This window comes from Ciconia boyciana, chromosome 4 (genome assembly GCF_034638445.1).
Source record: "Ciconia boyciana chromosome 4, ASM3463844v1, whole genome shotgun sequence".
NCBI lineage: Eukaryota > Metazoa > Chordata > Aves > Ciconiiformes > Ciconiidae > Ciconia > Ciconia boyciana.
In genome coordinates, this window is record NC_132937.1 from 40,145,734 (window position 1) to 40,172,324 (window position 26,591).

At 42.7% G+C, this 26,591-nt stretch overlaps 1 protein-coding gene across 1 annotated transcript in view; it reads left to right on the forward strand.

Annotated features, from left to right (window-relative positions):
• IPO11 (importin 11) overlaps window positions 1-22,923 on the forward strand; it is a 91,228-nt gene extending 68,305 nt beyond the window's left edge. Inside the window, 5 exon segments of the mRNA XM_072860923.1 lie at window positions 12,002-12,081; window positions 15,310-15,414; window positions 19,974-20,087; window positions 21,032-21,153; window positions 22,825-22,923. Of these exon segments, the coding sequence (XP_072717024.1) occupies window positions 12,002-12,081; window positions 15,310-15,414; window positions 19,974-20,087; window positions 21,032-21,153; window positions 22,825-22,882 (479 nt within the window). The 3' untranslated portion in view covers window positions 22,883-22,923.
• Window positions 22,924-26,591: the final 3,668 nt, after the last annotated feature.

The following is a 26,591-nucleotide window of genomic DNA, read 5'->3' on the forward strand; positions in this document are numbered from 1 at the left end:
AAAGTAAAAAAAGCTTGATTTAAGATTCCTGCATTGTAACAGTACGTTTTCTTCAGCAAAGTGGTATAAAACTGAATGAGATATATTGTGCGCAAATTATGCCTGGTAGTTTTTGAAGTGTGCTTTGACTATCACTTAATAGAAAGGTGTTGCTGTGGTTTTTTTCCTCTTGATGAATGCATGTTTAGATGACGGCAAATGAATATATCATCTGTTGCACAATTTTTTTTTAAATGCTCTTAAGATGCTTACCAAGACTATGTACTTCATAAGCACTTGCTTGTCTATCATTGTTTCCTGGTCTACCACTATATACCTTAGAAACCTGAACTTTGAAGACCTCTATGCTGCCGCCTCTCGTGCTTTCTCTGCTGGAGCTGATTGTCTGTCTTATTGACAAGAATACCTTAAGTGTTCTTTGACTTTCATTGCTAACTGAAATTTACAGCCTAGAAAAGTAATTGCTTGCCACTGCTTCTCCTGCATCTTTTAGGAGATCATTTTTTTTAAAAACAAGTTTATCTGTTGGCAAGCAATTCCAGTGCTTGATGTGTAAAAAAAATTGGTTTGAGATTTAGTAAAAAAAAAAAAGAAAATCATTTAGTGATTCATACTAGTTTTTTCATTACTTGTACATGCCTTTGTCATGGCCATGACAGAGGCCTGTGGCATGTATTACCATAGGTACATGTCAGTGCAATGATATCTCTTCAATTTTTAACAAACAAGTGAAAGTGGAAAAACAGAGAAATGTTTCTGATTTTTCTTTTTTAACTAGTCTGAATGTAATACATAGTTGTTCCTTTTCAGATATATTCGTCTTTCTGAAAAGAGCTTTTCATATCCATTTCAGGATACTAGTGCTGTTGGAACTGGATGTCAGAGTTGTACAAATCAATTAATTTGCTTATTAAAAAGTAATCAGTGCTGTCCTTAAATCTTAAAGATACAGGACAAGAATGTCACATTTGATATGACGACTGGATTTCACTTGCATAACTGACCTTCCTTCAAAGATTGTGGTGCTATCACTGATGTACAATAATCGTTCACAGCATAATTCTCATATTTAATTTCCATATCAGCACTGCTAATGTTTACATTCTGTTGAAATGTAATTGCCCTATAGCGGAGTTGCAGAGGTACTGAATCTATTTCTCAGTGCAGCAGATTGAATAACGTGGAATGGAGGAATACATTAATTCTCTGAGGATGGATGCATTTCTGCAGTGAGACTACTTAAAATGACAGCTGAATCTGATATAATTTCAGATTGGGAATATGGTCAAAGTCAAGACATACCTGTTTGAAGAAGCATCGGGTTTAATGTGTCTGTGCTGAGCTTGTAAAGGTAATGGCAAAAAGCACGTTACAGGAACTGGAATAATTCCTCTGGTCCCCAACAAAACCCAGAGGCAGCTAAGAAATTAATTCAGAAAAAGATGTGTTTGATTCAGAAAAACCCAGTAAGAGTACTGATGGAATATTGGTTTCTAAAGGTAATCAGTGGAAGATGGTACCTTTTTAGAAAAAATGCTTTTACTGAACACTGAGCTTTATGCACAGATGAGTGACTGAAATTCTGTGGTTTCTAGGACATCTGTCTTATCTGGTTTTTTTTTTCTGGCCTGAAATAACTTATTTAAATTCTGTCACTCATATTTGATTACCTTTGTATCAGTTATCACAGAACGGAAAGTTATGGAAAGCTTGGTAGCATTTCACGTTTACATGAAAATTTTACTTCACAGTTTGTCTACTGCATCACTATCTGAAACTTGAAATATGGTTGTATCATGTCCTGGTTTCGGCTGGGATAGAGTTAATTTTCTTTCTAGTAGCTGGTATAGTGTTCTGTTTTGGATTTTAGTATGAGAATAATGTTGATAACACTAATGTTTTGGCTGTTGCTAAGCAGTGCTTACATTAGTCAAGGACTTTTCAGCTTCCCATGCTCTGCCAGGTGCACAAGAAGCTGGGAGGGGGCACAGCCAAGATAATTGACCCAAACTGGCCAAAGGGCTATTCCATACCATATGACGTCATGCTCAGTATATAAACTGGGGGGAGCTGGCCGGGGGGCAGTGGTCGCTGCTCAGGAACTGGCTGGGCGTCGGTCAGTGGATGGTGAGGGGTTGCATCACTGTTAGGTTTTTTTTCCTTGGGTTTTGTTTCTCTCTCTCTCTCTCTCTCTCATGGTTTTCCTTTTCATTACAATTATTATTATTGTTATTATATTTTATTTTATTTCAATTATTAAACTATTCTTATCTCAACCCACAAGTTTTCTTACTTGTGCTCTTCAGATTCTCTCCCCCATCGCACCGGGGAGGGTGAGCAAGCGGCTGTGTGGTGCTCAGTTGCCAGCTGGGGCTAAACCACGACAGTCCTTTTTGGTGACCAATGTGGGGCATGAAGGGTTTGAGATAACAACAGATTAACCAGAGCGTGTTAAGAAATTTATATCTGTTAACAGTTGCGGGTCACAGTATTGATGCATCTGCTATCGATATTGGTTTACCTGACCTGCACCATGCTCCCTTTTCTTGCTGTAAATGTTAAAGATGGGTGTTGGCTTGAAGTGGTTTGAAGAAGGAGACCAGGTTTCAAAAAGAGCAGGCTGTCCCCAGGTGCCGACAGTTGAGCCAGCGGGGAAGAAGACCAGCGTGGCTGAATAGAGAGCTTTGGCTAGAACTCAGGAAAAAGAGGAGAGTCTATGACCCCTGGAAGAAGGGGCAGGCAACTCAGGAGGACGACAAAGGTGTAGCAAGGCTGTGCAGGGAGAAAATTAGAAGGGCCAAAGCTGAGCTAGAGCTCAATCTGGCTACTGCCGTAAAAGACAACAAAAAATACTTCTTCAAATACATTAGCAGCAAAAGAAGAGCTAAGGAGAATCTCCAGCCCCTAGTAGATGGGGGAGGGAACACAGTGACCAAGGATGAGGAAAAGGCTGAGGTACTTAATGCCTTCTTTGCCTCAGTCTTTAACAGCATGGCCAATTGTTCTCTGGGTACCCAGCCCCCCTGGGTGGGAAGATAGGGATGGGGACCAGAATGGAGCCCCCATAATCCAGGGGGAAATGGTTAGTGACCTGCTGCACCACTTAGACACTCACAAGTCTATGGGGCCTGATGAGATCCACCCGAGAGTACTGAAGGAACTGGCAGATGTGCTCACCAAGCCCCTTTCCATCATTTACCAGCAGTCCTGGCTAACTGGGGAGGTCCCAGTGGACTGGAGATTAGCAAATGTGACACCCATCTACAAGAAGGGCCAGAAGGAGGACCCGGGGAACTACAGGCCTGTCAGCCTGACCTCGGTACCAGGAAAGCTGATGGAGCAGATCATCTTGAGTGCCATCACACGGCATGTAGAGGACAACCAAGGGATCAAGCCCAGCCAGCATGGGTTTATGAAAGGCAGGTCCTGCTTGACCAACCTGATCTCCTTCTATGACAAGGTGACCCGCCTAGTGGATGAGGGAAAGGCTGTGGATGTTGTCTATCTAGACTTCAGTAAAGCCTTTGACATGGTTTCCCACAGCATTCTCCTGGAGAAACTGGCTGCTCATGGCTTGGACGGGTGTACTCTTTGCTGGGTAAAGAACTGGCTGGATGGCCGGGCCCAAAGAGTGGTGGTGAATGGAGTTTACTCCAGTTGGCGGCCGGTCACAAGTGGTGTCCCCCAGGGCTCTGTGTTGGGGCCAGTCCTGTTTAATACCTTTATTGATGATCTGGATGAGGGGATCAAGTGCACCCTCAGTAAGTTTGCAGACGACACCAAGTTGTGTGGGAGTGTTGATCTGCTTGAGGGTAGGAAGGCTCTACAGAGGGACCTGGACAGGCTGGATCAATGGGCCGAGGTCAATTGTATGAGGTTCAACAAGGCTAAGTGCAAGGTCCTGCACTTGGGCCACAGCAACCCCATGCAATGCTACAGGCTTGGGGAAGAGTGGCTGGAAAGCTGCCAGGCAGAGAAGGACCTGGGGGTGTTGGTTGACAGCTGGCTGAATATGAGCCAGCAGTGTGCCCAGGTGGCCAAGAAGGCCAATGGCATCCTCGCTTGTATCAAAAATAGTGTGGCCAGCAGGACTAGGGAAGTGATTGTGCCCCTGTACTCGGCACTGGTGAGGCCGCACCTCGAATACTGTGTTCCATTTTGGGCCCCTCACTACAAGAGAGACATTGAGGTGCTGGAGCGTGTCCAGAGAAGGGCAATGAAGCTGGTGAAGGGTCTAGAGCCCAAGTCTTATGAGGAGTGGCTGAGGGAACTGGGGTTGTTTAGCCTGGAGAAAAGGAGCCTCAGGGGAGACCTTATTGCTCTCTACAACCTCCTTTCAGGTAGTTGTAGAGAGGTGGGGGTCGGTCTTTTCTCCCAGGTAACAAGTGATGGGACAAGAGGAAATGGCCTCAAGTTGTGCCAGGGGAGGTTTAGACTGGATATTAGGAAATTTTACTTCACTGAAAGGGTTATCAAGCATTGGAACAGGCTGCCCAGGGAAGTGGTGGAGTCACCATCCCTGGAAGTATTTAAAAGACGTTTGGATGAGGTGCTTAGGGACATGGTGTAGTAGTGGTCTTGGTAGTGTTAGGTTTATGGTTGGACTCGATGATCTTAAAGGTCTTTTCCAAGCTATACGATTCTGTGATTCTGTTTCTGCATTTGCTGTGTTCTGCAGTGATTAGTGATGTTTTGCCTGGGAGATTTCTTAATAAAACAGTGACCTTGAGCTTAATCTGGTATTTGGGTTTTGTACGGAAGCCATTACTGTACGTCGAGTACCACCTCGTGGAGACAATTAGCAATTATACCTCTTCCTTTGAGAGGTTTTTTAAGGAGGAAATAAAAAATGGCACCTTAGCTACCTTCTTCTATAATGTTTCCTCCTTCATTACAATAAGTTTTCAGTATCTTGAACATGCTTGGGTAGTTAAGATACATCTATTGGTATTTCTTGGCAATATTGTTTCGGATTTATCTAAGGTTAATAAGAAATTTAGGAATACCACTCAGAGATCTGCCCCAAGGCTGGATAGTTATGAGTGGCAGGGTGTGTGGGATAGCATGGGCAAGTACCTAGGAACCTCCAGTGTTTTGGAACTTCACCCCTGAAAAAGCGCAGGATCCTGAAAAACTAGTAGAATATTTGGAAGAAGTATGCTGTCACCCTGGCAATTCTAGGGAGACACAAATCATTGCCATGTGCTGGGGCCTGGCGCATGCCTACCGAGCCCTGCTCAACACTATTCAGAACCCTCAAGGGGAAGAGAAGGTCTCTGGATCTGACGAGGAAACTGCAGGCACTGCGGCTACTCCAACCCCGGCAACAGGCACTGCAGCTGAACCAGAGAACCAACCCGTGGTGGTATCAGTCACCCCTATACACACACCTATTTTGGAGATGAAAGTCAGCTCGCTTAGAAAGGGAGGATGAAAGAGCAGGGCCATCACAAGGAGAGGAGGAGGAAGAGGAAGAACTCTTAAAAGAGACAGAAACAACCCAATCCCTATCCCTGAGTGAGCCGCAAGATATGCGAAAATATTTCAGCCATAGTCCAGGCAAGCATGTGGTCACCTGGCTGCTCCGATGCTGGGATAGTGGGGCCAGTAGCCTGGAATTAGAGGGTAAGGAAGCCAAACAGCTGGGATCCCTTTTTAGGGAAGGGGGCATTGACAAAGCAATTGGAAAAGGGGCACAAGTCCTCAGCCGCTGGAGGTGACTCCTGTCAGGCGTGAAGGAAAGGTATCCCTTCAGGGAATATTGTTCTATATCGCCCCGGGAAATGCACCGCCATGGGGTGAGGTATCCAGTACCTGAGGGAATTAGCTGTGCTGGAGGTGGTTTATGGTGACCTGAGCAACGAGCAGTTATCCAAAGATCCAGATGAAGTCAAGTGCACACAACCCATGTGGTGGAAGTTGGTACGGAGTGCAACATCGTCGTGTGCCAACTCATTGGCAGTAATGACCTGGAAAGACAGAGAGGGTCCAACAGTGGATGAAGCGGTTAGCCAACTCTGGGAATAGGAAGAAAGTATCTCTTCCTCCCTCATCTCAGCTGTGGAGAAACTCTCCCGGGAGGTCCAGCAACTCAAAGAGGATAGGTCCTACTATCCACCTGTATGGACCAGTGTCTCAGCTATTAGGAGTCAGTGTTCCTCTGCTCAAGAGAGAGGATATAGAGGGTACACACCACAGGGCACTGTATGGTTTTACTTGCGTGACCACGGAGAGGACATGAGGAAGTGGGATGGAAAACCTACCTCGACCCTAGAGGCACGGGTACGTGAGTTGCAAGGAAAAACAATCACCAAAAGGGGGTTCTTCCAGGAAAAGTGCTGCTCTGGTTTCCAGTGGGCAGTTCCCCAGACAGAGTAGAAGGGCTGATCTTACTCCTGATTTTAATGAAGGAGCTCCTGACTCGTATGTACGAGGAATGGGTAATGAATACTATGACCAGGACTACAGGGGCCCTGGTGGAGGGCCTCCAGCCAGGTGGAGGAAAGGGACAACTGGGTTTACTGGACTGTGTGGATTCGATGGCCTGGCACATCAGACCCATAGGAGTAGAAGGCTCTAGTAGACACCGGTGCAAGGCTCTAGCAGACACCGGTGCACAGTGTACCCTAATGCCATCAAGCTATAAAGGGACAGAACCCATCTGTATTTGTGGAGTGACAGGGGGATCCCAACAGCTAACTGTGTTGGGGGCTGAAGTGAGCCTAACTGGGAATGAGTGGCAAAAGCACCCCATTGTGACTGGCCCAGGGGCTCCGTGCATCTTTGGCCTAGTCTAGCTCAGGAGAGGGTATTTCAAGGACCCAAAAGGGTACCAGTGGGCTTTTGGTATAGCTGCCTTGGAGATGGAGGAAATTAAACAGCTGTCTACCTTGCCTGGTCTCTCAGAGGACCCTTCTGTTGTAGGGTTGTTGAGGGTCAAAGAACAACAGGTGCCAAGTGCTACCACAACGGTGCACCAGCAGCAATATCGTACCAACCGAGACTCCCTGATTCCCATCCATGAGCTGATTCATTGACTGGAGAGCCAAGGAGTGATCAGTAAGACTCGATCACCCTTTAACAGTCCTATATGGCCAGTGCAAAAGTGTAATGGAGAGTGGAGACTAACAGTAGACTATCGTGGCCTGAATGAAGCCATGCCACCGCTGGGTGCTGCCATGCTGGACATGCTGGAACTTCAATACGAACTGGAGTCAAAAGCAGCCAAATGGTATGCTACAAATGATATTGCTAATGCGTTTTTCTCAGTCCCTTTGTCAGCAGAGTGCAGGCCACAGTTTGCTTTCACTTGGAGGGGCCTTCAGTACATCTGGATTCGACAGCCCCAGGGGTGGGAACACAGCCCTACCATTTGCCATGGACTGATTCTGACTGCACTGGAACAGGGTGAAGCTCCAGAACATCTGCAATACATTGATGACATTATCGTGTGGGGAAATACAGCAGAGGAAGTTTTTGAGAAAGGGAAGAAAATAGTCCAAATTCTCCTGAAAGCTGGTTTTGCCATAAAACAAAGGAAGGTCAAGGGACCTGCACAGGAAATCCAGTTTTAGGAATAAAATGGCAAGATGGACGTCGTCAGATCCCAATGGATGTGATTAACAAAATAACAGCCATGTCTCCACTAACTAGCAAAAAGGAAACACAAGCTTTCTTAGGCACTGTGGGGTTTTGGAGAATGCATATTCCAAATTACAGTGTGCTCGTAAGCCCTCTCTACCAAGTGACCCAGAGGAAGAACGATTTCCAATGGGGCCCTGAGCAACAACAAGCCTTTGAACAAATTAAACGGGAGATAGTTCATGCAGTAGCCCTTGGGCCAAACCAGGCAGGGCAGGATGTAAAAAATGTGCTCTACATGGCAGCCGGGGAGAATGGCCCTACCTGGAGCCTCTGGCAGAAAGCACCAGGGGAGACTCGAGGTCGACCCCTAGGGTTTTGGAGTCGGGGATACAGAGGATCTGAGGCCCGCTATACTCCAACTGAAAAAGAGATATTGGCAGCATATGAAGGGGTTCGAGCTGCTTTGGAAGTGGATGGTACTGAAGCACAGCTCCTCCTGGCACCCTGACTGCCAGTGCTGGGCTGGATGTTCAAAGGGAGGGTCCCCTCTACACATCATGCAACTGATGCTACATGGAATAAGTGGGTCACACTGATCTCACAATGGGCTCGGATAGGAAACCCCAATTGCCCAGGAATCTTGGAAGTGATCATGGACTGGCCAGAAGGCAAAGATTTCAGAATATCGCCAGAGGAGGAGGTGACGCGTGCTGAGGAGGCCCCACTGTGTTATAAATGACCAGAAAATGAGAAGCAATATGCCCTATTCACTGATGGGTCCTGTCTTGTGGGAAAGCATCGGAGATGGAAAGCTGCTGTATGGAGTCCCATATGATAAGTTGTAGAAACTGCTGAAGAAGGTGAATCAAGTCAATTTGCAGAAGTAAAGGCCATCCAGGTGGCTTTAGACATTGCTGAATGAGAAAAGTGGCCAGTGCTCTGTCTCTATACTGACTCATGCATGGTGGCAAATGCCTTGTGGGGGTGCTTGCAGGAATGGAAGCAGAACAATTGGCAGCGCAGAGGCAAACCCATCTGGGCTGCAGCATTGGGGCAAGATATTGCTGCCCAGGTAGAGAACCTGATTGTAAAAGTACATCATGTAGATGCTCACATACCCAAGAGTCAGGCCCCTGAGGAACATCAAAACAACCAGCAGGTGGATCAGGCTGCTAAGATTGAAGTGGCTCAGGTGGACCTGGACTGGCAACATAAGGGTGAATTATCTATAGCTTGGTGGGCCCATGACCCCTGAGGCCATCAAGGAAGAGATGCAACATATATATAGATGGGCTCGTGATCGAGGGGTGGACTTGACCATGGACACTATTGCACAGGTTATCCATGAATGTGAAACATGCGCTGCAACTAAACAAGCCAAGTGGTTAAAGTCTCTGTGGTGTGGAGGACGATGGCTGAAATATAACTATGGGGAGGCCTGGCAGATTGATTACATCACACTCCCACAAACCCGCCAAGGCAAGTGCCATGTGCTTAACATGGTGGAAGCAACCACCGGATGACTGGAAACATATCCTGTGCCCCATGCCACTGCCCGGAACGTTATCCTGGGCCTTGAAAAGCAAGTCCTATGGCGACATGGCACCCCAGAAAGAATTGAGTCAGACAGCGGGACTCATTTCCGAACCAACCTCATAGACACCTGGGCCAAAGAGCATGGCATTGAGAGGGTATATCACATCCCCTATCATGCACCAGCCTCTGGGAAAATTGAACAATACAATGGACTGTTAAAGACTACACTGTGAGGAATGGGTGGTGGGACATTCAAACATTGGGATAGCAGGAGGCCTTTGCTTATTCAACACTAGGGGATCTGCCAATCGAGCTGGCCCTGCCCAGTCAAAAGTTTTATGTATTGTGGAGGGGGATAAAGTCCCTGTAGTGCACATAAAAAACATGCTGGGGAAGACAGTCTGGGTTACTCCTGCCTCAGGCAAAGGCAAGCCCATTCGTGGGATTGCTTTTGCTCAAGGACCTGGGTGCACTTGGTGGGTGATGCGGAAGAATGGGGAAGTCTGCTGTGTACCTCAAGGGGATTTGATTTTGGGTGAGAATAGCCAATGAACTGAATGGTATGATGTTAATTGGTATATAATACTGTATGCCATCACTTCTGTGGTTGCTATGTGCCGTATCAAGGGTATTTCAGTAAGAATCACCCAGATTAATGAAGAATGAGCTTTGATGAAACCAAGCAAAGTGCAGTGGTGATGGAACCAGAACTGGCTTCAGCAGGCAACAATCCAACCCCACACACCATCTCTCCTGTCCTGAAGGACTGTTATGACAGATGGAGCCCCAAGTCATGGACTAAATGATCTCAACGGAGGTTTTAGAAGGATGGCCCATAGACCGAGGGAATGATATCTGTGTGTATATATCAAAAGACAGGAAAAGTGGTGGTGATTAATTGGAATGTATTGGAAAGTGTGGGACCTGGGCATGACGTAGATGGTATAGAATAAGGGTTGGATACTGTTCTGGTTCTGGCTGGGATAGAGTTAATTTTCTTCCTAGTAGCTGGTATAGTGCTGTGTTTTGGATTTTGTATGAGAATAATAGTGATAACATACTGATGTTTTAGTTGTTGCTAAGTAATGCTTACACTAGTCAAGGACTTTTCAGCTTCCCCTGCTCTGCCAGGTGCACAAGAAGCTGGGAGGGATTATAGCTAGGATAGTTGATCCAAACTGGCCAAAGGGCTATTCCGTACCATATGATGTCATGCTCAGTATATAAACTGGGGGTAGTTGGCCGGGAGGCAGTGATTGCTGCTCAGGGACTGGGTGGGCGTCGGTCGGCAGGTGGTGAGCGATTGCATCTCTTGGTTTTTGGTTTGGTTTGTTTTTTTTTTTTCTTGGGTTTTTTTCCTCTCTCGCTCTCTTGCTGTTTTCCTTTTCATTACGACATTAATATTATCGTTGTTGTTATTTCAGGTATTAAACTGTTCTTATCTCAACCCACAAGTTTTCTTACTTTTGCTCTTCCGATTCTCTCCCCCTTTCCACCGTGGGGGGAGGGTGAGCAAGTGGCTGCGTGGTGCTTGGTTGCCAACTGTGGCTAAACCACGACATATTAGTAAGAAAAAAAGCTGCAGACCTCTAAGGAGAATGCAGTAACTTCAAGAGAAAAGTGTAATACTAGTAATAAGCTCCTAAATCTAATATATAGATGTATTGGAATCTTTTGATTAGGGTATTGGATGGATAGGTGAAAATTCATCTCTTCAAGTCAAGGTATGTGAATATTCCAAATAAGTGATAAGAAGACATGACCTGTCCAAGCACTGAGATATGAAAGTAGTCATGCCTTCAAAGCTATCCAGTGGCCATGCCTGGTAACAAAAGCATTAATGCTGTTTCTAATGGCAGGGAAAAGATGAGAAATTGCTAAAACTCCCCAGAACTTTTCAGATGTTATCATGGAAAACAGTAAGGAACTTTTTATTTAAAACTTATATTAAGATATTTTCCTGTTGGCTCTCCATGATTATTTTATTGGAATATTAATTAAAGGTGGTAGAGCAGGAGTCCACTTACTTTACCAAGAGTAGTCTGTCTCCCGACCTGGTTTTAAGAAAATTTAGTAGGGTCCTTGAGGTTTTTTGGTGTTCTGTTTTGTTTTCAGACAATGAGGGCTGTTGGCTTTCTACACTAGTATCAAACTCCATGTGAAACTTTGAAACCTTTGGGTCTGCTATGAATTGTGTTTATAGTTGTTCTGGGGTGATTTTTTTTTTTTTTAAACAGTGTTTTGGCTACTGCCTGAGGATGTCTTTTTTTTTTTTTTTCCCCTCTTTCTTCAAACTGCTTCTGTATACCATCTCCCGTGTGTATCTGTCTCTTAAATGGATATGCTTTCCTTACTGAAATACTCAAGGTATGACCTAAAGCTCAGTGTGTTTCAGTCCAAAAGCTCAGTGCCATTTGATGTGGCACCTGGGTCAGAAGAGCAGAACTGCAGTCTTTCTTTCACTCTTTCTACTCAGCATTTACTGACTCAAATGAGAGAGAGATCATTGATCAGTAATTGCAGGTCTCTAGTATTCTTTTCATTTGTTCTGTCTTTAATATCTTCTTAGCCCGCTGTTGCATCCAAAACTTGATTTTTTAAATTTTTTATTTATTGGCATTGGCTTTTGAGGTCATAGGATTTTTTGTGCTTCCATTTGAGAACGTGAGAGGTGTTATCATCCCTCTTCTGTTATTGTCTCTAGCAGGGAGACAGAACCTGAATGGTACTGAATCTAAGGTAACTTTTTTCTGTTTGTAGGCATCTGGCATTTAAATGCTGTGTGAGGAGAAAGACTTTTAGAAGTGAATCATTTTAGTTGTATTCCAATGTGATGATGACATTCTGAACTGTGATTATTTTTTTTTTTCCTTTTTTCCAGAGCTGAGTTCAGAAAACCTCAAAAGTTGCTTTAACATCGTCAATGCTTATATTTTCTTATCATAATCTGAATTTTTACAGGTATGTTACCATTATATAAAGCTTCATATTAGCACCTTAGATCCCTACTGGCAAACTGGTTTTTGATTGTGTGTCGTCCCGTCCGTCCGTCCCCCCATATCCTGGGAAACATCGTACACATCGTACACACAGGCATTTATACTCTTACTCATTTATGTGTATACGACCATATTGTTCTCATGTTAGCTCTTTATGGCACATGGTGGACACTCAATCAAATCATATTTGGAAAGATTATTATTTACAATTAACGTTTTGTGGCTTGATTATTACTTTGGTACCTGAAAAGGTCCTATGCAGAGTAGTAATACTTTTATAATTTTTAATTAAATAAATTTTGATTAAATTTATGATTTTATGATTAAATAAGCACTAAAAGATCAAGATTCACTTTTTGGGTTTTTTTCTGCATTTCTGTATGACTGTTAGAACTTAATAGGTCTAGAGCCAAGCTTTTCCAATCTTTATTGAATGTTGGATATATGTGCTCTCTTTATCACATTCCTTTGTGTAGTGTACTTGCATTTGTACCATGACAGTGTTCAGCCAATCTTTGCCTTTGTCATGAATTGCTGTTGTAATGGCAACAACTGCTTAAATAGAGTTGCTAGAGGCTTTTCAAAGTATTTAAAAAAAAACTGTTTTCACACAAACTTTAAATGGTATTATGAAACAGATGTTATGTAATTCATAAGCTTTTAAAATATTAAACATGATACTTTAAATGTGCCTTTTGAAGAATTTCAGGCGGAAATAAAATTGGAGTATGCACTGAAAGATAGTTGAGTAGTAACTGTAGTGTATTACTTTTTATGTTTCCAGTGGCTGTACTTGGAACTCTGTGTTGCTTATAAAATCTTGGACTTGATTTCAGTTCATTATAAATGTAACGGAGGCAAAAATTAGAGCTCATTTGTGGTGGTTTAGCCCCAGTCGGCAATTAAGTACCACACAGCCTCTCGCTCACCCTCCCCACTCCCCGATGGGATGGGGGAGAGAATCGGAAGAGCAAAAGTAAGAAAACTTGTGGGTTGAGATAAGAACAGTTTAATAATTGGAACAAAAAATAATAACAATAATAATAATAAATTTTAATGAGAAGGAAAACAACAAGGGAGTGAGAGGGAAAAAAAAAAACAGTGATACAACTGCTCACCACCTGCCGACCGACGCCCAGCCAGTCCCTGAGCAGCGATCGCTACCCCCCGGCCAACTCCCCCCAGTTGATATACTGAGCATGATGTCATATGGTATGGAATAGCCCTTTGGCCAGTTTGGATCAACTATCCTGGCTGTGCCCCCTCCCAGCTTTTTGTGCACCTGGCAGAGCAGGGGAAGCTGAAAAGTCCTTGACCAGTGTAAACACCACTTAGCAACAACCAAAACATCAGTGTGTTATCAATATTATTCTCATACTAAAATCCAAAACACAGCACTATACCAGCTACTAGGAAGAAAATTAACTCTTTCCCAGCCGAAACCAGGACACCATCTTCCTCTTTGGGTTGCACAACTGCTTGCAGAATCCCAGGAAAGGAAAGCAACAGAAGTTGATAGTCCTCTCCATTTGTAGTTTTTGCTGTGAGGAGCTTAAGGACTCTAGTTCTGTAGTTTAAAATGTCAATTCATCTCTATCAGTACTATTATTTAGAATCTATAGTTGGGCAACTGTTTGATGCAGCAGCTTGTAATCTGATCCCTAAAATGGAATGATGCTGGTAATATAGTATCATTTATCCACTTGGCTCCCAGTGTGACCTTGCATTACCCACAAGGTTTGTCCAGTATACTTTGAACACCTTCCTAGTATGCCTACCTGCAGAGGGATAACCGAGATATAATCCATGTAAGTATTTTTATAAAAAAAAAAGAAAATGTTTTGTCAGGCATCCCTATGCTGACTTGTTAAACAAAAAACCCCTAAGATAAATATTGGGAAGAGAAACACCTGGGAGCATTCTCTGAAATATTTTCTTACAAGCAGCTTTGGCTGGATTGAAAATAGACATTAGAACAGTAAATAAATGGATAAGGTTGAAAAACATTAATTTGAACTGGTAAGACTATTTATTTCAAGATTGCTGAGGCTTGATGTGACTTGATTTTCTAATTATCATCTAAGAGAGACCATTAAATGTTTGAAAATATTCTTTACAAGGAGCAAATGAGTTAGCCAAAACTTTCAGTTCCCAGAAGATATGAGTGGGGGAAAAGTTATGGTTCCCTCCCATATAACAGTATGTTAAAGGTCTACAAATTTGAGAGGCGGTGAAAGGGGTCAACTGCTTAACATCTCTCCCAAGGCAAGAAATAGGGGCCATTAAATGAAGCTAGTAGAAACAAGGTTCAAAAAGAAAAAAAAAAAAAAAAGCAAAGCTCTTTCTTCAAGCAGCAGGATTTTTACATACACATGGATTCAGGGGAGACTGGACAAGAGCACAGAAGAATAGTTCCTTGAGGAAGTCCCCCTGAGCTGAAAGTGGGTGGAGACCGAGAAGAGCATTTAAGGGAGGTACCGTTATATACTTGCCCCATTCTTTCTTTTTTATACACATCTGTGCATAGATGTGTGGTCTCTGTCCTTACTCCCCATAGGAGTTGGATAGGTATGAGCCTATTATTCTCACAGCCTCTTCCCCTCTCCATCTTGGTACAAGGAGAGAGCCCAAACAGCTGGGGAGAAGAAAGCCTGAAGAACACAGAAAAAAAATTACTTCAGGGAACAGTTCATGGGGGAAGAAAAAAAGAGCAGAGAATGTAAAAACTGGGAACGTGGGGGGGTGGTGTGGTGTGTGGCTGTACTGAGAATAGCACATCTTACTTGATCACCTGCAAAGAGATGGTAGGTCCTAATCAATGGTTCTTCAAAAAAGTGACAGGACAAAGCTATGGAAATAAGCCTTAAACTGCTGGCACTCCTCCCTGTCAACCCACCTCATCAAGCTGCTTTTCCTGGAGCCAGGGCTGGCCAGCTTTGCCAGGGCCAAGAGGAGGCTGATGAGGAGGTGCTTGGCTAGGTGGGTTTCATTTGGCATGTCAGTTTTCATCAGATTATGCAGATCAGGTTTGCAGAGTACTTCACTAGAATATACTTTCAGCAATCCTGGGTTTGGCTGGTATTTACTGGTAAACATCCTACCAGGACTTTATATATAGACCAGTATATGTAGTTTTAAAGCTACAGTTAAGATTTTTAAATGTACTTTACTAATTGTCTAATTTGCTTTTGTTCTTAAGGTTGTGGAAAATGTCCTAAAAGTGAACCCTGTTTTGGGTCCTCAAATGTTTCAACCCCTTCTGCCATCAGTTTTCAGGGGGATTATAGACGGGGAGGCAAGAGTTACTCTTTTAAACTACTCTCTACTTTTCCTTTTGAACATGAAAGTACCTTCTGTTATTTGGCCCAGTTTTCTCATATTGATGCTGCTCTCACTTTCTCTAGTTTGAAGAGCATCTAATAGGACTTTGGCAGCTATTTTAAAAGTCTGTACATAGTAACATAGTAGCATAAGAGTTAAAGCAACATATTCATCACTTATTCTGTCATCTAGTGTTTATTTTAATAAAATAACACACATTTTATTCTGCCATTCCTTCAATATTAACACTGAACGGTTGCTATGACTATACACTTAGATCCTTTGTAGGTGTTGGGGGTTTTTGTTGTGCTTTAAGACACTTATACTGCTCCTTTTTAAGTGTACCTGCACCAGAGAAAAACAAACTGAAAGGGAAGGATGTCGTGGTTTAACCCCAGCCGGCAACTAAGTGCCACACAGCCGCTCGCTTACTCCCCCCCCAGTGGGATCAGGAAAGAGAATTGGAAGGGTAAAAGCGAGAAAGAAACTCATGGGTTGAGATAAAAACAGTTTAATAATTGAAATAAAATAATATTATTATTATTATTATTGCGGTGAAAAGGAAAATAACAAAGAGAGATAAATAAAACCCAAGAAAGACAAGCAATGCAAATGAAAACAATTGCTCACCACCAACTGACCAATGCCCAGCCAGTCCCCGAGCAGCGGCCCCCCTGCCAACCTCTCCCTAGTTTTATTGCTGAGCATGATGTCATGTGGTATGGAATATCCCTTTGGTCAGCTGGGGTCAGCTGTCCCAGCTGTGTCCCCTCCCAACTTTTTGTGCACCTCCAACCTACTCGCTGGTGGGGTGGGGTGAGAAGCAGAAAAGGCCTTGACTCTGTGTAAGCACTGCTCAGCAATAACGAAACCATCCCTGTGTTATCAACACTGTTTTCAGCACAAGTCCAAAACATAGCCCCATACTAGCTACTATGAAGAAAATTAACTCTATCCTAGCCAAAACCAGCACAAAGGAGAAGATTGACTTGACCTTCTTTTTCTTTTTCTAATTGACATAACTGATACAAAGAGCTGAAGGATGTGAGAATGCTTTATGTGAGATAGGAGAGGCTTTAAGTTTTTCCTTGCTTATATGTCTTAAGTTCTCCCTTTTCTTTCTCTTTGCCTTCAACAAATTTCCATGTTGGATTAAAAGGAGTAAAATCCAATATGCTTTAACTGTGTTGAACCTTGCAGTACTAGCAGGAGAAAAAAAATACTTTTATCAGCAGAATCAGTGGGTGGAATTCTTTATGCTCTTGACTTCTTTGATCAAAAGCTTTGCTTTTGTCAGAGTTGAAGACTTTCAGATATCAATATTTGGTTCCCATTATTATTGAGTTAACTTATGAGATTTCCAAGATTAAACCAAGTAATATTACTTTTTGCTGTACAGAACACAAAAAAGATAGTTTGTTTGAACAATTTGCAGTTGACGGAAAGACACAAAACTGGAGAGTGGATTATTAAAATGTCTTCTGATTTAAGACTGTAATAAATTCATTGCCCCCTATTCAAAAATATATTAGTCTGGGTTAACGTTTTCAGGTAAATGTTGGCATTTTGTTTTTCAAATAGGCAATTCTACAAAATGCTTACTGTTATATTGGTAGATGCTGGGTTTAATAAAAAGAAATCTGTAGCTTCTTTTAAAATTAAAAATAATAACAAAAGATAATAAATTAATGAACTTACTATATCCAGTTAATTTTGAGACACTTGCAAATTAGCTTTTGGCAAATGTATTATAGCTTCTCTCAGAGAAATAAGTAACAACAACTTCAGAAATACTAAGCACTTTTTAATGTTACTAAAACTGTAAACAGTAATTTTGAACCATAATCAACTTGGAAAGTAGCTTTTTAACAGTACAATATATTGTTTATTCCTTAAGACGCAGGTTTTTAAATGTCAAGTAAAATCACTTTGCAAGCTGTCTTAGCTGTTTGGGGGGGAAACTGACTTTAAGATTGTCATAGTTTTCCTGTTGTAAGAATTGAGACACTCTGGTAATGACTGTTCACTGAGTCTTGTGTTCTTAGAGGCTTTTAAATTACAATTTATAATTTCTAATTTAGTAAAATAAATAAAGGATGCATGCAAGTATTTTCCATGTATTTCTGCTCTATATGTGTATTGGGTTTGCGTAGCAAGGTTTTGGGGAGCCTACAGGGGTGGCTTCTGTGAGAAGCTGCTAGAAGCTTTCCCCCATGTCTGATAGAGCCAGTGCCAGCCGGCTCCAAGGCGGACCCGCTGCTGGCCAAAGCTGGGCCAATCAGTGACAGTGGTAGCACCTCTGTGATAACACATTTAAGAAGGGGAAAAAAACTGCTGTGCAACAGCAGCTGGAAGAGAGGAGTGAGAATATGTGAGAGAAACAACTCTGCAGACACCAAGGTCAGTGAAGAAGGAGAGGGAGGAGGTGCTCCAGGCGCCGGAGCAGAGATTCCTCTGCAGCCCATGGTGAACACCATGGTGAGGCACGCTGTCCCCCTGCAGCCTGTGGAGGACCCCACATTGGAGCAGGTGGATGCGCCTGAAGGAGGCTGTGACCCCATGGAGAGCCTGTGCTGGAGCAGGCTCCTGGCAGGACCTGTAACCCTGTGGAGAGGAGCCCGTGCTGGAGCAGCTTTGCTGGCAGGACTTGTGACCCTGTGGGAGACCCACACTAGAGCGGTCTGTTCCTCAAGGACTGCAGCCCGTGGGAAGGACCCACGTTGGAGCAGGGGAAGAGTGTGAGGAGGAAGCAGCGGCAGAGACAACATGTGATGAACTGACCACAACCCCTGTTCCCCATCCCCCTGGATCGCTCAGGGGGAGGAGGAGGTAGAGAAATCGGGAGTGAAGTTGAGCCCGGGAAGAAGGAAGGGGTGGGGGGAAGGTGTCTTTAAGACTTGGTTTTATTTCTCATTATCCTATTCTGATTTTGATTGGTAATAAATTAATTTCCCCAAGTTGAGTCTGTTTTGCCCGTGATGGTAATTGGTGAGTGATCTCCTTGTCCTTATCTTGACCCACGAGCCTTTTGTTATATTTTTCTTCCCCCTGTCCTGCTGAGGAGGGGGAGTGATAGAGCGGCTTGGTGGGCACCTGGCGTCCAGCCAAGGTTAACCCACCACAGTCCTTTTTGGCACCCAATGTGGGGCATGAGGAATTCAAGATAAGGCTAGTACTTGGGAGAGGTAACGGGCAAAACATGGGCTGAACACAGCTATAGAGTGAAGAGCGGAATGATTGTGGGAAATTTCTGTTGTAATTATGGTGAAGGGACGAGGGGTGGACTGTGTGTAAATTGTCCACTTTCATTTGGTGTTGTGATGATGTTGTTTTGATTTTGCTGTGTGGAATTTTTTGTTGATGTAAGTGAAGTTTGTGAAGATTGTGTGATGAATGTGGATTTTAATGATAACTCTTAAATATGTGATTCACAGAGGCGAGGGGCGGAATGTATTGGGTTTGCATGGCAAGGTTTTGGTAGCAGGGGGGCTACAAGGGTGGCTTCTGTGAGAACCTGCTAGAAGCTTCCCCTCTGTCTGATAGAGCCAGTACCAGCCAGCTCCAAGACAGACCCGCCGCTGGCCAAAGCTGGGCCAATCAGCGACAGTGGTAGCACCTCTGGGATAACATATTTAAGAAGGGGAATAAAACAGCTGTGCAACAGCAGCTGGAAGAGAGGAGTGAGAATATGTGAGAGAAACAACTCTGCAGACACCAAGGTCAGAGAAGAAGGAGGGGAAGGAGGTGCTCCATGCGCTGGAGCAGAGATTCCCCTGCAGCCAGTGGTGAAGACCACGGTGGGGCAGGCTGTCCCCCTGCAGCCCATGGAGGTCCATGGTGGAGCAGATATCCACCTGCAGCCTGTGGAGGACCCCATGCTGGAGCAGGTGGATGTGCCTGAAGGAGGCTGTGACCCCGTGGAGAGCCTGCGTTGGAGCCAGGCTCCTGGCAGGACTTGTGACCCCATGGGGGACCCATGCTGGAGCAGTTCATGAAGAGCTGCAGCCTGTCGGAAGGACTGATGTTGGAGAAGTTCATGGAGGACTGTCTCCTGTAGGAGGAACCCCACGCTGGAGCAGGGGAAAAGCGTGAAGAGGAAGGAGTGGCAGAGACAACATGTGATAAACTGACCTCAACCCCCATTCCCCGTCCCCCTGCGCCGCTCGAGGGGAGGAAGTAGAGAAATTGGGAGTGAAGTTGGGCCCAGGCAAAGGGAGGGGTGGGGGGAAGGTGTTTTTAAGATTTGGTTTTATTTCTCATTCTCCTACTCTGATTTGCTTGGTAATAAATTAATTTCCCCAAGTCGAGTCTGTTTTGCCCGTGATGGTAATTGGTGAGTGATCTCCCTGTCCTTATCTCGACCCACAAGCCTTGCATCATAGTTTTCTCTCTCCTGTCCAGCTGAGGAGGGGGAGTGATAGAGTGGTTTGGTGGGCACCTGGCATCCAGCCAAGGTTAACCCACTACAATATGTTAAATATCTTTTTCTTAATTAAACTAAACCCCCTTTGTTTTGGTTCACTTTTGTTTCAGAGATACCCAGTGGTGATGTCTACTTATCTGGGGGTCATGGGTAGAGTTCTACTACAAAATGCAAGGCTTTTTTCATTATGTTTGAGCCAGATGGCATGTGAATTGGGTCAGGAGGTAAGAATTTCTGTCTTGATATTTCAGCCGGATTGCATGTGTAGGTGTTGCATTCTTTTGACCTTAAAGAACTTTTCCCTCTGTTTTCCATGCTTGTTCCTCTCCAGTCCAACTTGAAAGGGGCCCTTTCCCCTTCTTTGGTCCTTCCCCTTGAACATCCTGTAACTGTTTTTACACGTTCCCACAATTCACTTAAAACATCTCACAAGAAGTTTTATGCAGTCTCTAAATTCTCTTCCTGCTGCATCTCCCAATAAGCCGTATAAACCCCTTTATTTTGCATGGTATTGAAGGGTGAAAGTTTCTTTCCTTGTCCCATCTTGATGGGTCTTACACTAGGGATAATGGTCTAATCATTCTCCTATGAGAACTCTCACATTTTCTAGGAGTAGCGGGTTCAGTGTACTCCGTTTTCACTGATGAGGTTGCTGTTCTTTTACTACAAGTGTTTTACTATGTCTTTAAGTGAAATTTAGTACATTTCTTATCCTCAGGTATAATACAGTTTTCAAACAGGTAAAGAAAAGTCTTTTTTTTGCTGCTGTTGTTGCCACCAATGAAGGTAAAACAGAGTAAATTCACATGCTTTATATGTGTTAGATTGTTATGTGAAGACTGCTTGAGTAATTCAGTGTTCTGAATCTGTGCTCTGTCCATGAATTAAATGAATTTCTAACTTCTAGGTTACAATTAATGGTGAGCAGGCTTCAGGGCCTGGAAGCACTGTCATAGAAAAGTTTAAAAAAACCAAACAAACAAAAAACCACAACAACAACAAAACAAACCAGAAAAAACTGTTGCTGCTACTTCTGTCAGGTATATGTAACTGTATTGTGTCTTTCCCAAATTGAATAATGTATTGAATTGGTAGAAGAATTAAAGTTATTTTCTAAATATGCTGATGTACTCATAAATGAAGAGGAACGTTTCCTTTCCCATTGCAGTTGGATCAAATTCTTGGTAACATGATTGAAATGTGGGTTGATCGGATGAATAACATCACTCAGCCAGAAAGAAGAAAACTTTCTGCTTTGGCATTGCTTTCACTTCTGCCATCATTGAATAGGTGAGCAAATTTAAAATGCCTTAAATAAGAATGCTGCAAAGGCCCTTAAGATGGTTTTTGAGGTCTTTCACAATTCTACAGATAAATATTCAAATGTAAGTAGTTTTGCCTCTTTTTTTCACCAAAAGAAACTTTAAAAGGTAGAATTTTCATGCTACATTATATTAACTTTTTATTTGGCTTCATAGCAATATAGTAAACTTTCTTCTATTTAATGGAAAATGTCATTTAGTAAAAGTGAGGAAACAGCACTGCGTGTTTTATTGCCTGTTCTCATGTTAATATTGAACTAGCTGCTTCTCTCATCTGTGATTAAGTAGTTGCTTTAGTTGGCTTGTTAGTATTTTGGTGTTCCTTCCAGGGGACAATGTTTGTTCAGTCTTCTTTCATGTTGAGGGTAGATCTTGAACTTTCATCCTGTTTTTTCCCTTTATGACATTAAGTGGAAGAGTTGCTGTGAAAACAGTTTTTGCACTGTAGAGTTCTTATAGCAAGCAGTTTATACTATTGTCCTTTCTCTAGTCATTGTCATTGGTGGATAAACACACAAAAGGAAAGTTTTTAATGAAAATGCTGAATAGTGTTACACTGACTTTTAAATTGTCACTACTAGAATTCATGTATAACACATGTTTAGGTCAGAGTTCAGTCCATACTTACCTTCAGATTATTCTTGTCTGCTTTGAAAGTCAGGAAGACAATATTGCATGAGTTTACATTTAGTCTGCTGGATTTCCTGAAAAGTCTTAAGTATTTTCTAATGGTAATTTAGATGTTGCTTACAAATCCTAAAGCTATGTTAGTATTTGTAAAGCTGTAGAATATGTAGTCACTACCAAAAAAATCAGGGAACTCTTACATGTATAACTTAAAGAGGTTTCAATGCTTTTAATGTGCACAGCAGCTTTCCTTTTTTTGTCTCAGATCATCAGGACAAATATCTAGCCAAAGGTGAACCAAGCAGCTGCTTTATGAGAAAGCTTTTAATTTTTTTTTCAGTAAATGTAACAATGTTATATTACTTATGAGTATATTCAAAAGGTTCTTAAAGAGGTGTTATCTAAAATTTAAGGTGCAGAACTACATGTCTGTCTTCCTGTGAAGTTTCTTTTAAAGAGAGGAAGGAAAAAAAGAACTTGCTTTAAATAATTGTGTTATTTTGAACTACCTTCAGCTGCTCCAAATTTCCTGCTGCAAGAACCAATTATTTCTGGCAGTCCTTAACACAATAAAACCTTCTGCAAATGACAACTTTATCTTTCAGATACTCAAATCGTTTAGGAAAGCTTCTTCTCAAATAAAAAAAAAAGCCTCTCTTTAGTGGGCATATTTATGTAAAAGTTGTGAAAATTTTACTATACAACTGATAGACTGCCAGGGCCAAACATACCTTCTGACAGAATGTGTGAAATTGATTCTGTCAAGTGATCGTTCCTTCTACTAGTAGTGAATAATGTGAGTCACTCTGGTTTTGCCATTTCATAGAGATAATATTACATGTGTGTCCTGGTTTCGGCTGGGATAGAGTTAATTTTCTTCCTAGTAGCTGGTATAGTGCAGTGCTTTGGATTTTAGTATGAGAATGATATTGATAACACGCTGATGTTTTGGCTGTCGCTAAGCGGTATTTACATTGGTCAAGGACCTTTTTTTTTTTTTTTTTTCCCCCAGCTTCCCATGCTCTGCCAGGCGCCCAAGAAATGGGAGGGGGCACAGCCAGGATAGTTGATCCAAACTGACCAAAGGGCTATTCCATACCATATGATGTCATGCCCAGTATATAAACTGGGGGAGTTGGGGGGGGGGTTGCGATCGCTGCTTGGGGACTGGCTGGGCGTCGGTCGGCGGGTGGTGAGCGGTTGTATAATTTTTTTTTATTTTTTTTTTTTTTCCTTTCCCTTTTCTTTCCCTCCCTTGGGTTTTGTTCCTCTTTCTTTCTCATTGTATTCCTTCTCATTATAATTCATTATTATTATTATTATTATTATTATTATTTTGTTCCAATTATTAAACTGTTCTTGTCTCAACCCACGAGTTTTCTTACTTTTGCTCTTCCGATTCTCTCCCCCATCCCACCGGGGGGGAGTGAGAGAGCGGCTGTGTGGTGCTTAGTTGCCAGCTGGGGCTAAACCACGACAGTCCTTTTTGGCGCCCAACGTGGGGCTCGAAGGGTTGAGATAATAACAGATTAACCAGAGTGTATTAAGGAATTCAGATCTGTTAGTAGTTGTGGGACGTGATATTGATCCATCTGTTCCTAGCATTGGTTTACCTGATCTGCACCATGCTCATTTTTTTGCTGTACATGTTAAAGATCGGTGTTGGTTTTTGCAGTTTGTTGTGCTCTGCTTTAATTGGTGATGTTTTGCCTGTGAGATTTGTTATTAAAACAGTGACCTTGGGTTTATTTTGGTATCTAAGTGCTGTACTGAAACCGTTATTGTATGTCGGGTATCAGCTTATGGAGACAATTCGCAATTATACCTCTGCCTCTGAGAGGTTTTTTATGGAGGAAATGCAGAATTGTACCTTCACTACTTTCTTCTACAATGCTTCCTCCTTCATTACAATAACTTTTCAGTATTTTGAACAACCTTGGGTAGTTAAGATACTTCTATTGGTATTGCTTGGGAATATTGTTTCGATCTTGTCCAAGGTTAGTAAGCAATTTAAGAACATAATTCAGAGATCTGCCCCAAGGCTGGATAGTTATGAGTGGCAGGGTGTGTGGGATAGCATGGGCAAATGCCTAGGACGGTGGGCACCTCCAGTGTTTTGGAACTTCACCCCTGAACAAGTGCAGAATCCTGAAAAATTAGTAGACTATTTGGAAAAAGTAGGCTGTCACGCTGGCAATTCTAGGGAGACACAAATCACTGCAATGTGCTGGGGCCTGGCCCATGCCTACCGAGCCCTGTTCAACACTATTCAGTACCCTCAAGGATCCGGTGGCAAAATGCCAGGCACTGCAGCTGCTCCAGCCCCCCCTGCGACAGGCACTGCGGCTGTTCCGACTACCCCTGCGACAGGCGCTGCGGCTGTCCCGATTACCCCTGCAACAATGTGCTTGCTGCATCTTATATCTGAAACTTCTGTTAAAAATAAAATTTTTCAAAAGTAGGCTTCTTGTGCAACTCAATTTGCAGAGTTTAAGCAAAAATGTTTTAAACAATACAGTATTTAAACAAAATATTTTGATTCATATAAACAACTTTCTCAAGAAAAGCTAAGTAATATTTCCTGTTGGAGTACCTCTCTAACCAGATTCCTGATTAGATATTCCTTCGGATATCCAATGCCAGTTCAAGATTTCTCAGCTGCAGCGACAGAACAGAATTTGTCTCCTGAGGATGGCAGTGAGACAGGCTCACTTGGGAAGGCCAAGCGTGCAGCTCTTCCTGCTGCAAAGTGGGTTTCCACCCTCAGCTTGCTCCTGTATGATGGTCAGGGGTGGTACCAGTAGCAAGCTCAGGTTTTCAGGATTCTGCTATAGGGAAAACAGGCATCTGCGCTGCATGTAGCACTTCCTGAGGATTTTGCTCTTTTTGTGAGTTGCTTCCTCTAGCCTATAGCTAGAGCTGTCCCAGAGAGCATCAAGTTATTTTAGAGAGGAAAGGGAGTGAATAGACAAAAGTATTGGGGGAAAAAATGAGGATAACGTGTATTCTCATTCTTCCTTCAGAGTTGCTTTATGGATAAAATGTTGGGGAAAATATTAAGGGGTGACCTTTTTTATTCTCTCTCTAAACTGTATAGTAGTATTTAATTGTTTTTTAGATACTTTTCTAGTTAGTGGTCATGTTTACAACTGTACATATGTGGACTCGTGACTTTCTGCTTTTTAGGTGAAGCTAAAGCTTCCATCATTATTCAGTTAAAACCAGTATGGCAAAAAAAAATAAATTCCTATTTCAAATATAGCTCCTTTGACAGCGTCATGAGTGAAGGATTTTAGAGCAGATAAAATGGGAATCGCTGCAGTGCAGTTCTAGTTCACAGTGGTTCTCGGGCTAATTAGTTGGACTAAGCAGGTTAAAAAGTGACAGTTTATTAGCCAAACTATAGCTTTCTTGTGTAGGCAATATCATCCACAGTTATATGCAATGACATGTCTTCAGTAGCAACAGTACCTTTGCATTTTATCATTGTTGTGGTTTAACCCCAGCCAGCAACTAAGCATGAAGCCACTCACTCACTCCCCCCCAGTGGGATGGGGAGAGAATTGGAAGGGTAAAAGTGAGAAAACTCATGGGTTGAGATAAAGACAGTTTAATAATTAAAAAAAACCCAAACAAACAGAAAAGAAATAATAATAATAATATTATAAGGAAAAGAGGGGAAAGAAAAAGGAGGGGAAAAAAATAAAACAACAGAGAAATAAAACCCAAGAAAGACAAGTGATGCAAATGAAAACAATTGCTCGCCACCAACCAACCGACACCCAGCCAGTCCTCGAGCAGCGGCCCCCCCGCCAACCTTCCCCCTAGTTTTATTGCTGAGCATGATGTCATATGGTATGGAATATCCCTTTGGTCAGCTGGGGTCAGCTGTCCCAGCTGTGTCCCTTCCCAACTTTTTGTGCACCTCCAACCTACCCGCTGGTGGGGTGGTGTGAGAAGCAGAAAAGGCCTTGACCCTGTGTAAGCACTGCTCAGCAATAACAAAACCATCCCTGTGTTATCAACACTGTTTTCAGCACAAATCCAAAATGTAGCCCCATACTAGCTATTTATGAAGAAAATTAACTCTACCCCAGCCAAAACCAGCACAATCATGTATGCATACAGTCCTTCAATCCAGCTGCACATTGTGTTAGTCTTTAGAAGTTCATATTAAAAAAAAATATTTTTTTTAAAAAGAACAATAACTGCTTCTTTCCTGATTAGTGTGTTGCAGCACCTTTTCACTTAGCTGTAATTTCCTGGTTTTACTTGGGTTTTTCGCATAAACTAAATACTACCTAATTATCAGCATTTGCTACCTGAGTCTGGCCACTCAGTGTTAGCACTTTTTGTGTCTGACTGATATACGCATCTGTATTATTTTCCACATTTTGTACTCTTACTGCCTGCTTGCCACTCATATCTATCCACGTGCATTTTCAATCATTTATTAAAAGCTCTTGGTACTTCATAAAATAAAGTGAACCTTTTTTTACTAAATATGGGCCTTTTTTTTTTTTTTTTAAAGGACCTTTGTCTTTAAACTGATGTGAATAACAGTAGGGTCCAGCAACAAGATTTATGCAAATAGGATACACTTATCGAGTAATGGTGTCTCCATCCATGCTCAACACCTGAGGGAAGTATGCATAGACACACAATAGCTAGAACAGTGAGGGGTTTTTGAAAAACACAAAAGGACTTGAAGTTTGGTAGAGGAGAATCATGTCCGAGCTAGGGTGTGAGACGAGAGGTGACAGCAACCTGGAGTCCTAA